The 15,439-nt window shown below is 31.0% G+C and overlaps 2 protein-coding genes across 4 annotated transcripts in view; one reads left to right on the forward strand and one right to left on the reverse strand.

Annotated features, from left to right (window-relative positions):
- The window catches only part of COG5 (component of oligomeric golgi complex 5), a 324,571-nt gene that overhangs the window by 93,780 nt on the left and 215,352 nt on the right, over positions 1 to 15,439 (forward strand). The gene's annotated exons all lie outside the window — the stretch shown is intronic.
- GPR22 (G protein-coupled receptor 22) lies at positions 8,251 to 14,342 on the reverse strand. 2 transcript variants are annotated; one of them, XM_081146847.1, is made up of 3 exons: positions 13,918 to 14,342; positions 12,718 to 12,972; positions 8,251 to 10,320 (listed from the first exon to the last, which is right to left on the reverse strand). In XM_081146847.1, the coding sequence occupies exon 3, from the start codon at positions 10,292 to 10,294 to the stop codon at positions 8,993 to 8,995; it is 1,302 nt and encodes a 433-aa protein (XP_081002973.1). In that variant the 5' UTR covers positions 10,295 to 10,320; positions 12,718 to 12,972; positions 13,918 to 14,342; the 3' UTR covers positions 8,251 to 8,992. The 2 variants fall into 2 exon arrangements, with proteins under 2 accessions (XP_081002973.1, XP_081002974.1); XM_081146848.1 differs by having other exon boundaries at positions 12,043 to 12,972; positions 13,918 to 14,332.

A 15,439-nucleotide genomic window follows, 5' to 3' on the forward strand; every position in this document is an offset into this window, starting at 1 on the left:
TAGCTAAAATTATATGCATTTAAAAGTTGTTTTATCTTTTGAGTAAGGCAGAATATGAATCAATAAAATTATATGTAACATTTACCAATTTTGCTTTCTCTTTCTTACTTTTTCTTAACACTAAGAATAGTATTAGTTTTAATTTTGTGTTACATACTCTTTTGAGGATCTTACTGATCTGTAGATGTTTGCTCCAGAGAAAAAATCCACACATACCCATTAAATTTTGCACAATTTCAGAGGACTTATGGGACTCCAAGAAACCAGTGCCAGAGTTTTATTACCCAATGTTGGAATATATTATTTGGAAAATGTTTTTCTGTAAGGTGTCTATATCTAATCACCTGAACTCTTATCTTTATGTATTTAAATTGTATTCCCTAGCAATCCATTTTAATAATGCTAGCTTTTATGGCTTGGTTGTATGATTCAATGAATAAAAATGCTAAAAAGCAAAAGAGTTATTACCAAAGATGATAATATCAGTATTGTTGGAAAAAATTCTTAGTGAAAGGGTTAATAAGAAATGTTCCCAGGGTAGTGTTTACTCAGTATCATTTGAGGTATTTACCGAATGTCAGTGTTACTTAAACTGTTATACAACAGAATAGGAAATTAAAGTTGTCATAAATTATCAAGAGTAGCTGAATATTCACAAAATTGTGTTGATGGTACAAAGGAAATTACAATAACAAAGGGAAAATGTTTGACTCAAACCATCTACCTAACTTCAGTGACATCTGTTCAAAAGATATGCAAAATATAGTTTAGTGTTTTCCCTGAAAATTTATGTCTTATCTGTGTATAGTATTATGCTTTAATAAAAGTTTTATATTGAAATGAGCAAAATGTGCTAGTATTGTACTTACCTTTTGATTACAATAAATTGTGAAATTTTATAATTAACTGATTATTTTGGCTGAGTGAAGTAAAAGTAAATAATACCTTCTGGTGTCATGTTTCATGCTTGGTGGCTTTTTGTCATATAAAAATTTCTGGTTTCCTTTTCAGTAAGGTTGTTGTGGTGTATGATTTTTAAAGGGAACTTTTTACCTAGATGACTTCTTTTAAAAAACTAAAATTTTAGTCCTTAATAAGCCAATGTCCTGCTGGATTATAGTATGTATAACCCAGCTAAAATTTTATTAGTTAAAATGAAGTAAGCTTAAAAATTTTGTCTTTAAGAAAGCACTATGGCCTGAATCGAGTTCAGAGCTGTATACCTTTTCATTTATTAGTTACTTGAATGTCTGTCACTTTGATACATAGTCTATGTCCTAGTATATAAAGTAGTGATTCTTAAGCTTTTGCATACAAATCACCTGAGAGTACTTATTAAAACTATTATTCAGGACTGCAACTACAGAGATTCTGATTCATTAAGTCTAAGGTGGAACCCAGAAATTGGAATTTCAAACAAGCACCATAGAGGATTCTAATATAGGTGTGATACATTTTGAGAAACATTCCCCTAAACAAGATACAATATGTTCATTTCAATTTCACTAATATTTACTGATTGTTAGTATGTATCAGGCACTTTTGGGGAAGCATTATCAAAGTTTACATTAGTATTACAGGCTGTTATTGTATGGGTTAAAGACAATAAAGTTAGGCAGCTAAGTCTGCTGGCATTTTGTTGCTTATAAGAAGTAGTAATTGGAAAAAATGCAACATTAAAAGAAAGACTACAGTTATTTAGAATTGGGAAGAAAAAGTATAAACTAGATTTGAATTTTTCTTTTTTTTTTTAGGTGATATCTTTTTTTTTTTTTTTAATTATGTCTTTATTGATTTCAGAGAGAGGAAGGGAGAGGGAGAGAGAGAGAAACATCAATGATGAGAGAGAGTCATTGATCGACTGCCTCCTACACACCCCCAACTGGGGATCAAGCCCACAACCCGGGCATTTGCCCTGACAGGAAATCGAACTGTGATCTCCTGGATCCTAGGTCGATGCTCAACCGCTGAGCTATGCCCATCCGGGCTTGAATTTTTCATTTCAACCTCCCCTAAGGCATTTAACAATATGAGAATGAAATATGTATCTTTGGTTCTTCTCAATCAGTATACAGCATACTACTTAATATATAGTATATGACATATGGAATTGTGTGTAATATTAATGATTGATATATATGATATATATATGACATATATGTATTAGGGTGACATTGGTCAAACCATACAGGTTTCAAGCGTACAACTCATTTGTTAGCATTAACATTTAAATATTTTTATGTTGAATTAAAATTTTTTCATTTGCCATATTTTATTAATATTGTATGTCCATAACTGTCTGAGTAGAAAACAGTTCCCCGTAACCTTATATTCTCTTGCTCCTTTTTGTTTTCATCCTAAAAAATTGGTGATGTGCTTTGATAGCCTGCCTTACTTAATGCTCCTCAGAAATATATTGTGTGTCTCTTTCATGGAAAAAGGGTTAGGAAAATGACTTCAGTGGCAGACAGACTAGGTTCTCCATTATCTTACTTGATGCTTCAGGGTTTGATAGTAGTTTGGAGTTAATATCAGTGGCAGTGACAGGATTGACAGCACTTTTCACTACTTGATGGTGGTAGTACAAAGCTGTCATGCTTGAAAGCCATGGATATATCTTATAGAGGTCTGTAAAAAAATGAGTGAATAGAAGGGTAGATTCATAGGATTATTTTACGTTATTTTATCATGAACAAGGGGAGAGATGTTATTGTGTTTGTTTGCTCAGCTCTTTTTCTCCTGCAAAAATGTAAATTCTTTCAAAGGTGATAGCTTTCATATTAGTGATGAGCCCAATTTTTGATTTGTTTTTACATTTCAATGTCATTCTATTCCAAAAGTTTGTTAGTTGTAATATTCTAATATTCTACTTCTTATGGTGCAATATATGTTATTATATAGTGTCCCAGAAAACATATATACAGACTTTGAATAATTATAAAAGCAGTGTTTATTAAAATTCATTTCATTTTCAAAATTGAGCCATCAGCTATTAAAGTGTGTATACATTTTTTGAGGACACCCTGTATTACTAATCTGTCCAGTCTGTCAGCCACAGTTTCTTTTTTTTTTTAAAAAATTTTTTTTTCATTGTTTTGAATGCTTTTTCCCCCATTAAAAATTTATTTATTTTTAATTGAATTTATTGGGGTGACATTGGGTAATAAATCATACAGGTTTCAAGTGTACAACTCTACAATACATCATCTACATACTGCATCACATGCTCACCACCCAAAGTCAAGTCCCTTATTGCCACCATTTATCCCCCCCTTTGCCCTCTTCCACCTTCCCTCACCTCCCTTTCCCTCTGGCATTCACCATACTATTGTCTATGTCTGTTTTTTTGTTTTGCTTTGCTTTGTTTTGTTTTTTTGCTTAATTCCTTCACCTTTTTCACTCAGCCCCACAACTCCACTTCCCTCTGACAGCTGTCAGTCTGTTCTATGTATCTAAGATTCTGTTTCTATTTTGTTTGTTAGTTTATTTTGTTCATTAGATTCCATATGTAAATGAGATCATGTGATATTTTTCTTTCTTTGACTGGCTTATTTCACTTAGCATAATAATCTCCAGGCCCATCCATGCTGTCGAAAAAGGTAAGATTTCCTTTTTTTATAGCTGAGTAGTATTCCATTGTGTCAGTGTACCATAGCTTTTTTTATCCAGTCATCTGCTGATGAGCACTTTGGCTGATTCCAAATCTTGGCTATTGTAAATAGCAATGCAGTGGACATAGGGGTGTATATATTCTTTCGAATTAATTTTTCAGGTTTCTTTAGATATTTTCTGAGAAGTGAAATTGCTGGGTCATAAGGCAGTTCCATTTTTAATTTTTTGAGAAAACTCCATACTGATTTCCAGAACAGCTGCACCAATCTGCATTCCCACAACAGGTTCTCTTTTTTCCACAAGCTTGCCAACACTTTTCGTTTGTTGACTTATGATGATAGCCATTCTGACAGGTGTGAGCTGATGATATCTCACTGGGTTTTACTTTGCATTTCTCTGATGATTAGTGACGTTGGCCATCTTTTCCTAAAAAGTCAGTCTTCAAATTAGTTTTCTTCTGTGAACTTTAACCTACAATTCTGTGTTCTCTTTGTATTTCTATAATAGGTTAGAATCTCTGAGTATTTTAGATCTTTTTCCTGCCTTATCTAGGTTTAATTTTCTCTTTTATAATATGATCTGAGCTCCTTTTCCCCCTAACATTTATTATTAATTAATCTCATGGTTAGTTTTCTGTGAGTTTACAGCAGTTCCATAGGAGGCTTACATTCAGGAGTACATGTAAGAGGCCATCTCTGAGGTGTAAAGAAAATAGGCTTCAAAAGTTTCCTTTAGTTTTTTATTTCTCATCTTATTTAGGGGAAAGGGAGAAAAGAAATACATTATTTTACGCTTCTTCCCTTACTTCTCACCATTTAGAAAAATAATGTGCTTCACAGTTTGTCAATTTACCTTTCTTACCTTTAACAAGATGTCTGGAAATGTAGCTTGAAGCTACTTATTTTAATAGAAAAGGGTTTAAGTACTTGATATCTTATCAATATTACTTTTTAGAACTATTGCTATATGGTTTTTAATATTCTAAAATTATTTTTATAAAGCTATTAAAAAATGAAGGGAATATGTATATAATGAGTTGAATGGATATTTATAATAAATTATTAGAAAAAAAGCAAAGGATGATACTTATATTTTTTACTTTATATACCTTGGAATTTTTCCATTGTGTTTATAATTTTTTATAATTAAAAAAATTACTGAAGAAGAAAATATGTGTTTAATGGAAAACTGAATAAACCAATATGTAAAATATATAGTAGTTTAAAACATCAGTTCAAAATTTTTATTTTTAGTATTTTCTAATAACTAGAACATTCTTGTTTAATATTGATTTTACTTAACTGATTTTTCTGCTTTTCCAGAAATGGTTTTTCTGTCTTTGCCCTTGTTATCCATGTACTTTATACAAAACATAATTTAAAATTTCTTAGATCAGCTGGCCAGTGTGTCTCAGTGGTTGAGAGTTGACCCATGAATTAAGAGGTCACTAGTTCGATTCCTGGTCAGGGCACATGGCCAGGTTTCAGGCTGGTTCCCCAGCAGGGGACATGCAGGAGGCAGCCATTAGATGTTCATCGGTGTTTCTATCTCTCTCCCTCTCCCTTCATCTCTCTCTCTCTCAAATTAGTAAAAACATATTTTAAAAAATTTAAAAAAATTCTTAGATCATTGAGGATAATCTTGTTTCTTACATTTTGTTGTGTTTTTTTTGTGTGTTTTTTTATGGCGGTCATTTAAAATTCTTAAATCTCTTATTCTAGTTGTGTTTCTAGTCAGTTGGCATTCCCTATTGATTCTGCCTTCACATTGCCTGTCACATCTATATATGCTCCTTTGTAGAACTACTACCAGGACTTCATTACCTATCCAGGTGATGGCAACAGCTTCCCGTCTTCTGTGGCTTACCCAGCAACCATCTGGTTTCTCAGCTTTGCATTACTGTCTTACCCAGTCAACTTTTGTACATGTTCCTGTTTATTATTATTATTATTATTATTTGTGTAGCTCATTACTCATGGTATCATTCCCCTGCTCTGATTTCTCTGCTGGCATTAAAGGCCTCTGCCTTTCGGGCCCAATTTAACTTACAAGGTAAACTTCTCACCACTGTGTTACCTCTAAAAAAAAAACAATTTACCATTTCCAGAATATGCTTCAGTAGCTTCCCTCAATAGTGCTTTTGTTTATATTTTGTTTTGTTTTTTAAAAAGTAGCTTATTGATTTTTAGAGAGAGAGAAACATTAATGTGAGAGTGCAACATCAATCGGCTGCCTCCTGCATGTCCCCCACTAGGGATCGAGCCCAAAACCAGGGTAAGTGCCCTGACCAGGAACCGAACCCACTTTTGGTGCATGGGATGATGCCCAACCATCTGAGCCACACCAGCCAGGACTGTCTATATTCTTTTTATATCTAACGTAATTTCTTTTGTCTTAAGTCTGTTAATAACTTTATTATTTTTTGTAGTATTTATCACATTCTGCCTTTTTTGTAGATATTGTAATGCTTATTACCTTGACTCTAGATTTTAAGCTCTGAGGGTAATGAGTCTATTTCATATGAATATGAGTATTTGCCATAATGCCTTCTACATTGTAAGAATTAAAGTGTTAATTGCATTACAAAGCTTACTTAAATATACAATAATAAAACGTAAGAAAACCAAAAGTTTTATTGACTTTAGAAAGTAGTCTTGAAATTACTATGTTGACTAAAGTGCTACTAAGCACTTGTTTTCTTATACTTTTAGGTTTTCACTTTTAAGTCTAATCTCAGTTAAATTAGTTTCATTTTTAATGTCCAAAGAACTGAGATTTGGCTGTAATTTTATTTGGGGTATTAAAAAATAGACCACATACCTAAAAATTGACTTCTGATGAGTGAGAATTACAGAATTATTATGAATTCCAATTTAAAAAAAATAGTTGTAAATAATTCAATTTTCATAATAGGTTAAACATCTGTTGGGTAGTAGTTGGCTAACATGAAAAATTACCATGAATTTTACTTTGGTAAAGTTATTTGAAGTTAAAAAATTTATACATGGTGTTGAAAGCCCTCATTTAAGTTGAGGTCAGTAATTGCAAACATATGTGTGTCTTCTTTTAAAGGCTGAACTTATAAATATTATTTTGATTGACATATTACATACTATTTAATATTAAAAAGCTATTAGAAGTTGTCTGGTAAGTATTATTTTTCTGTATTATAAATCAGTGCTTTTGTATACCAGAAAGATCACTACAGGCGGGCAGAAATGCTTGTTAATTGTTTCAATATCAAGTATAGAAATAATAACAGTTTAGAGGGCAACATTATAATATTTGCCATTTATTTCTTATTTCGATAGATTACTTATTACAGAGAACAAGAGCGCTTGAAATCAGTTTAGGCAAATATATTAGAAAAATGTGTTTTAACTGAGTTCTTTGACATGCATATAGACTTAAAGATTAAAAATATTTAAAACAAAAGGTTTTCTCTTAATATGAAAACTCTAAAAATAGTCTAATTTTTAATTAAGATTATAACACTATATTAAAATTTTAATTTATGCTTGAAGGTCCAACTATAAAATTAGTTTAAAATTTTTAAAATTAATATATTATCAGATATTCTACACCAAATATATTTATCAAATAAAAATTTTCTTTATATCTTTGTCTTTGAATTCTTAATTTGCCTTCAGGGTTTCAAAAAAATAAGTCTTATGCTACATTTTGTCAAATTGAAGCATTTCTTTAATTCTATAAAAGAGTAGAAAATAAGTAGGAAAGAAGGTAATTTTGACTTTGCTGAGATTTGACATTGTGAGCATTATTATCAGAAGCAAATCACTATTAAATTTGTTGCAACCTCAGGGAATTCAAGCTATTGTACGGTGCTCATTTTCCCAAGGATTAGGGTGCTTATTTTCCTAAGGATTAGGGTATTCGGTAAGCTCAACTGAATGAACCTCATTTATTTACATAAAAGTGATATATTAATGAATTGTTTGATATAATTAAAAATGAATTGCTACTTGATTTAGTGAATACAGTATTAAAAAAATACAACAAAAAGTTGTCCAGTTAACCAGTTATAAGGTAGCAAGTATTTGCCCACTTTAAGTAATTTATTGCTATTTTTCTGATATGGTGATACTTAGCACTCATGGATAGATTTATTACAGTTGGAAAATATTTGTTTGATAAGAATTTTCAAACCTGATATCTATCTATAGGTAGGATTAGTAATTTCATGGTTTTCCAACATTAATTGAGGATTGGAGACAAAATGCTTAAAGTTAAATTAAGTGGTGAGAGTAAAACAAATTGACAAGGTTTATTGCCACTGTAACGATTTTCAGAGTGGAAATAGAACTGTATTTTGAAACATTTGGGAGCTATGATAGGGTAGAAACATTGTGTAAATTGTATTACGCTAAAGTTGCTATGTATCTAAAATTAGACATAGTTGGCTTTGTTAAGGTTTTCTACAATAATATAGTCTTTTTTCTCCCTTGTATTCAAATTTTAATAGTTAATTTCTATTACATAAAAAGGCCAACTTGAATAAAGTTTTTTTAATACACTGTTTTTGCTAGCGGACTCTATTATAAATTCTAAGCATTTGGCTTATGCTGAAGCAAAGTGAGAAAGGAAGAAAGAAGCTGGTGGTTTAGTTTTCTTCCTACTCTTTATTGTCAGTTCAGTTGTATAGTATAGGTATAATGCCCTTGTTTTAGAAAGTCAGTCTCTTTTTCACAATAAACTTGAATTTAAAAGTTTCCCTCTCTTGGTGTGCATATAAAGGTTATTTGTTTTTGGTTCTTGAATATTAAAATTCTGATAAACCCTGTAGTCTCTACATTTGAAAAAAGGATAAAGTTCTGTACATGGTTCGTTATTTTTGGTGCATCAAATATTATAGCAAGTTGATTATACCAGAAAACCATATAGTGGTACAGAAAATTCTGGATTGTTTTGATTGTTTGGAGCCGTCATTTTGGATCTTATGTTAAAATGCTATTCCAGTTGCCATTATATAAATATGTCTATAGTTTGTGTCTTAGAAACAGTATACTTTATAAAAGCATCAATAGCAAGGATACCTGTGTCAGTTATATTATTAAATTATAGACTGTTTTAAGGCTATGTATTTATTATTTAGAAAATATGACTTACATGAATATCTTCTGATGGACATACTATTGACAAAATATACATGATATTACTTTAACAAACTGCCATGCAACAAATACATTAAGTTATGAAGAAATTGAATATATATGACCTAATCTAATCTGGACATGTACATTGAAAATTTACAACATAACTAATACTTAAAATGTTTTTCTTATATTTGGCAGTAACTTCACTTTTTACAATTTAAATTTAAAACTTCTGAATGTGGATTTGGTGAAACTTAGACTTTTCCTTAATCTGTGACAACCTGAGGTACTAAACATTTTTCTCTTATTTCACTATCTTCAAAGGTAATTTTTTTGTTTCTTTTAGGATCTATCCAAGAGTTGTGAATTACTGCATTATTAGGAATGGGGTCAGCTTCTACTATGGAAACAACTCGTTTTTTCATTTTACTTTTCAAGACCTTTTGAAATTTTTGTCTCGTGAATGCATATAGTAGAGGGTGAAATATAGTTGTTCCATAAGCCATGACTAGAAAACACAACCTTAATTTTACTAAAAGGTCACTTGGGCCTAAACATAAAATGGTGGTATTTAAAACAGAAATTGGTGTCCAGCAGAGAAGAAATGTAGAAATAATCAATAAAGACATTCTGAAGACTCTTTTTTGCCTTTCTCTTCGTTCACGGTGTCGTTTCACAGCTCTCCGGAGGGCAATTATTACAGAGACTGAAGTTCTTACACCAAAGACTACATTTCTCCCACCACTGCTTTGTGACATGTCTGTAGTCTCATGTTGTGTGGTTAGAGAAATAGTCTTTTTTTTCCTTGCTTTCTTCTTCTGTCCTGTTGAAAATCTGGTGCCTATTCGAATATTAAGAGCCTGAAGTATTTTGGTGTATGTAATTAACATTACTATGACAGTGAAAAAGAATATTGGAATCTGTACAAGCAGGTGGTAATACATTCCCAGTTCAGTGTAGTATTCATTTGTACTGACACACAAAAGTGTCTTGTTTTCCCATGTATTTCCACTTTGAAGACTGAAAAAATTTACCTCAATGAAGGGAATCAGGAAAGAGAAAAATGAAAAAATCCAAATGGATATCATTAGCATTACAGCTCTGCCCATTGTCAGAATTCGGTTTGCAGGTTTTACAGAGATGTCATATCTGTCCAAAGTGATAGCAAAAACGTTGATCGCTGTTGAGACACTTGCAAAAGATACACAGGCCTCATGGAAACAGCAGATGAGAGCAGTGTTACTTTCCAGTGAAAGCAGAAGGATAACTATAGTTAGAGGAATACATCCCACACAAATTATTACATCAAGTACATGAAGATTCATTGTAATAATGTTACTGACAGAGTTGATTAAGTTGGATTTCATGCAGTAAAGTACCAGTACGGTGAGGTTGCTGCCAAGTCCCAACACAATTTCTAACATGAGAAATCCGGTGAGAGACGCTTGAAAGCTTAATGGATATGATAGTGGTTGGTACATATTGGTGTTGATGTCATCAATGTCATCTCGAACTGTAATGTTAGATTCAGGCTGCATGTTGATTTCCAGAATGGGAGAAAAACACATTCTTTTGGAGCAGCTGCTTTTTTTCCCTAGAAAGTGAAGTAGAATAAGCTATTTGATTACTTGGCAATTTAAATGACGTATAAAACATGTGTTCTTTGTAAAACAACAACAACAAAACACCTTTTTTATTTTGTACTTCATTTTTAAGTTTGTAAACTATTAATGGAAAACGTAGAATTAGGAAACATCAAGGTTGCATTATTTCAATGTAAAAGGAAATTGGGTTCTCCCTTTGAAGAAATAACTATATGGGATTTACTCCTATATAGTTCAGAATTATTTCATATACTAAAAACATCCTCTTCATTTGGGTTTTTCAAGCTTATTATTTGAGACATATCATATTTTTGTATAATAAAACTACCCGGTATGTAAAACTACTTTTATCCCAGTGTTTTAAGATTTCATTTAAAAATGTTGTGAGTAGGTGGGAAATAAACATTGCTTTAATTTGCCCTACCATAATTTGTGTAGGTGTGATTATTCTGTGAGATTTCAAATGAATAGGACAATTATTCATTTAAAATGATAAATGGCATAGAGCACTAGTTTGGTTTAAATTATTTTGTTCATGTTCTTGATAGAAACTTATATTCACAAGTCAATATGATTTAGGGATATTTGGAGTTTTTTCCCACAGAAATAGACAGAGGATAAATATTTCACATTTTGTAATTAAAATGCTCACTAAACTTTATAGTGAGCAAACTTATGTTATAAAAATTGGAAGAAAAAAGACATACGTTAAAAGTAAAACGCCACAAAGCTTGGAACAATAATCACTCTATGAATGATTTATTTTGTGACCACACCCTTTTGATTCTTGTGGAAGGAGAAAATAGAAATTTAATATCATATTAATAAATAGCCATATTGAAGTGGTTTAAAAGAATATATCAGTTGATTTTATTTAAGCAGAATTTTTCAAGTAAAAAAATGAAAATTTAGGGGAAAGGAGTATATGAGGCCCATCTGGAACCTTTTATGTAAATCACCCTGTGTATAATTTTGAGGAGACTTAAAAACCCAAAAAACTCTTGCTAATTCATGCAAATCTGTATTTTAATATATAGAGGTATAGAGTAACTTATAAAAATAATATCTGACTTTCTGGACTAAAATGTCAGTAACCAGTAGTATATTGAGTTAAAATATAAAATCATCCAACCAACTATATTTCACATTTTGAGTACAGAATTTTGATGCAAAGTCATAATCAAACATAAATTATAAAAGCTAATAATTTTCAGAACTTATGTTAACCTGTCACTTGATGTAACCCTTTATAAGTTTTAGACTACAATTTTATTTATGCATATTATTTTAGGGGTACTATTTCAGAAGCACAAATGATAACAATATTAATTTCTTTTGAGCTTAGTATAAGTATAAAGTATTACTAGAGGCACATATTCAAGTAAGTGATGGTCTTAACTAATTTTGAAATCCTATAAAAATGGAAAATTTTAAGTGTGCCAAGTTTTCTGAACTGACAGATTAAACATCAGGTCTTTGTCACATCAGTTAGATTTATAAGTAAATAAAGCAGAAATGTCAGGTGATAGGTAAAAATGCATCTCCTCTAGAGCAAGATTGTTTTCTTTTGTAAATGTTAAACAGTGTGGTAGGGAGCATGCATCTTCTGACCTACCTGTTTGCTGTTGCCTTATAGGCCTTTTGGCTCACTATAGAAGTTTTTCACAAACTGATACATGATGTCATTGACAGGTTTTGACATGAATTTTTACCTGACAACAGTGAAGTAGCTGTGTTTTATTTCATGTCTTGTAGGAATTCTTTCATTTTTCTCTCCAATACTTCAACTGTATGAATTGTGAGATTTAGTTGGCTGATGCATTTCTAAAGACCAGTACAAAATATTTTTGTTTGTTTTGTCTTAAAAAGTCACGACCAAGAGAAATTTCTTCAAATGGTAGGAATTATGTTTCCCTTTGTGGGAATATATGATAGCGTCTCTTTATTTTGCAGAATATGTGAAAACAAAAAGGAAACATAAGGTTTCTAGCTCCTAAAATGTATTTAGACAATCTTTTGTTACACACTGTTTCTATAGCAGTCTTGATTATTTTGAAATGATTTCTGGATCACATAACTTGCTTTATGTTTTAAATCCAGTCCATGTTCTTTTGATAAAAACCGTCTGCTATTTAATCTGGTTTGTTTTCATTAGAAGAGGATATATAATTGGTCATAAAACTCCAATGGAAAAATCCTTTAGTAATATCAATTAATAAAAATATCTGAATATTTAGTGCAGAAAATACTTGCTAAAGCTTCAGTTATCTTGCTGGTAATATATGGCATTCTTATTTTGGCAATCCATGTTTCATTGTTTCTTTAAGAATCAGTAGGTCCACAATTCTGATATGTTAAAGTATAAACACCCTCTTTAAATTGCTCACCATTTTGTCTTCAGGATTTTACAATTATATTGTTTTTCTTTTTGTGTCTATTTTATATAGCATCTTCTGTCGATGTGTTATATCCCAGCAGTAATGTAGACCTATACTCTCTGGTTTTAACTCCTTAGTTTCTTAAAATCATATGTTACAAGAATATCCTGCAGTTTATGGTTCAGACAGCTAAGGAGATAGATGCTCGATCAGATGCATTCTTCATATTTTCAGTTGTAAGTACTGAATTAGCTGCTGTGGGCCCTTGTGAAAAAGAAAAAAAATGGTTAAGAAATAGGCTTCCTAATAATTTCAAATTAATTGAAAGTTACTTTAGTTTTGTTTAACACTGTATAAAAACAATAGTATTTGTTGAAAGTAAGCAAACTGTATTTTTATAGCCACAGCTTATACATAAATTTAAGGGTTTCTTTAATTACAGTATTCTCTTTTCCTAAGAAGGATTGTAAATATTATGTTATTTAATAACAGGATTAATATCACTAATATAACCATGAAAGAAAAGCTGTATTTTTAAAAAACTGATTTCTGCTCTCATTTTTTAAGCTAACCTGTATTTTCAGAGATTATGAGCAAGTAGCTTATACTAAATATGTCATTCCCTCATGTCTTTATAATAAATTTAACAATATTTCCTGCTGTAAAATACTGTAACTTGCTACATTATTAGCACATGGTTTGAATTTTAACTGATTAAAACAGATTTTATGGTAATATATTATAAATTTCCATTGAAGAATTGTTCATATAATTGAAATGTAAAAGGTAAACTGCAAAATGTAACTGCAGATTAAATAATTTTCAGTGACCATGCCCAATGATAAACTTAACCAAAAACTGAGTAATAAATAATAGCTAAATAGTAAACGTGGTTCTTTTAAGAAAAATAAGCATTTTGAACACGAGAAAAACTGTGTTGATGACATTAAAATTACTTAGTATATCTGAAGTGACTTAAAAACTGATGTCTTCATAGTGAATCAACAAAGAATATTTTTGTATTTAACATAGTATTCTATAGTTACATAAAATATATCATGTCTTAAAAGAAATAGATCTAAAAGATACATTTTTAACAATAAGTAGAATTAAGCAAATAAACTTAAAATTCAGGCTGGAATTTTCAAAGTAATCTTACCTCACTATGCCAGTTCAAAAGCAGCTGCATACTATAATAAGGAATCTTACCTCCACTAAAGATTTGATAAATTCTTGATGTAGTTGAAGTGTTTCCAGTTTTGATTGCTTCATTTTGTTCGCTTGTTAGTAGAGGACTTGATAAGAGGGTCATAAACATCTCTTCGAAAAGACCTTAATGAAAATATGTGTTTGTACTGTGCCATTGTTTCAGCAGAACTGCTAATGTATGGAACATGTAGTGCTGCTAGAGGCTGCTGCAGTCTCTCACTCTTCCTACTGTGGAATCAATAAGCGTCCGAAAATACATAATGAAAGTAATTTAACATACTGAAGGCTTCTTGTCTCCAGCGACAACATTTAGATTCAGTCTTTCTAAAAAGAAACGGCGCTGCTTTTCAGAGGAAAGCCTGTTCTGGGCAGCTTTTGCAGAATGACAGCCTACCTTGTCGCTGCTCTCCACTGCAGAGAGATGCAGTGCATTCACTAATTTTGATTGGTCAGTTGTATTGGGCTTGAACTGTGCTTCATATGTATAGCAGCCCCCCCCCCCCCCCCACACACACACTGTTTTTATATAAGGATGCTTTTTTAAAAGGCTGTATTTATAAGTGGTTGTATGTTGCTCTTAAATAGAATATGAGTAAATTAAACCTTTAAAAATGTGTATTCTATTCTGGTTTGTTGTTTCTTTATGCAGAACATTAAAAAATGCAGGGAGGTGGGGGGGCGTCATGAAAGAATTCACATAATAAGAGTATATATTCTTTAAAAGCTTGGATAATTGCATTTGAGAATATTTTAGTCATATATATGTTTTTGGTTGAGATTCTTTGTTGTACAAACAGAAAGCCACTGCATCTTTACTTTGAACCACATTGAATTTCAACTAGTTTGTTTGTATTCAAGTCATCTTCTCTGTGTATTCCAAATTGTTGTGAACATCTTAAGGCATTAAATATTTTTTTAAAGTTCCATTTCTATTAGTATACTCTCAGTGTATAAAGATTTAATCATGCACATTATTTTTGAGGTTACTATTCAGTCTTCACCTTTGCTAATGCATTTATTCAGTAGATATATACTGATCATTTGCCATAATACTTTATTTCAACTCGCTGTTTGTATTTTCAATGTGGGCACTTTTAGTGTATGGCTGTGTCCTAAGTATTATATGTAGCTATATGCTAATGTTATTGGGTAAATATATTGGTAAAGGAGAAAGGAAGTTAGTTACAAGTCTTCATAAATTTTGAAGTTAAATTTTTTTGAGATAGATATGCTCTCAAAAGAATAAAAATGGTGTAATTGTAATTAATGTAAAATATTACTTTGAAGTTAGATTTCTATTAACTTTGTTCACCTATAAATAATTTTCTCAATATTGAGAATTCTTTTAGACTTGAGTATATAAAGTAGCTATCTTCTATCTGTTGACAAAATAGAGGACATAATGCAAACTGACTGAATTATTAGGATATTGATCATTATCTGTTTCATTATTTTAGAAATATTAGTGATCGTCTTCAGTTATTAAAATTTATGCTAAATTTTAAATTTGTAATTGGAATTA

This window comes from Miniopterus schreibersii, assembly GCF_964146895.1.
Source record: "Miniopterus schreibersii genome assembly, chromosome: 9".
Taxonomy (NCBI): Eukaryota; Metazoa; Chordata; class Mammalia; order Chiroptera; family Miniopteridae; genus Miniopterus; species Miniopterus schreibersii.

Coding starts and splice junctions, on each gene's coding strand:
- GPR22 (XM_081146847.1), bottom strand. CDS start 10,294: ATGTGTTTTTCTCCCATTCTGGAAATCAACATGCAGCCTGAATCTAAC.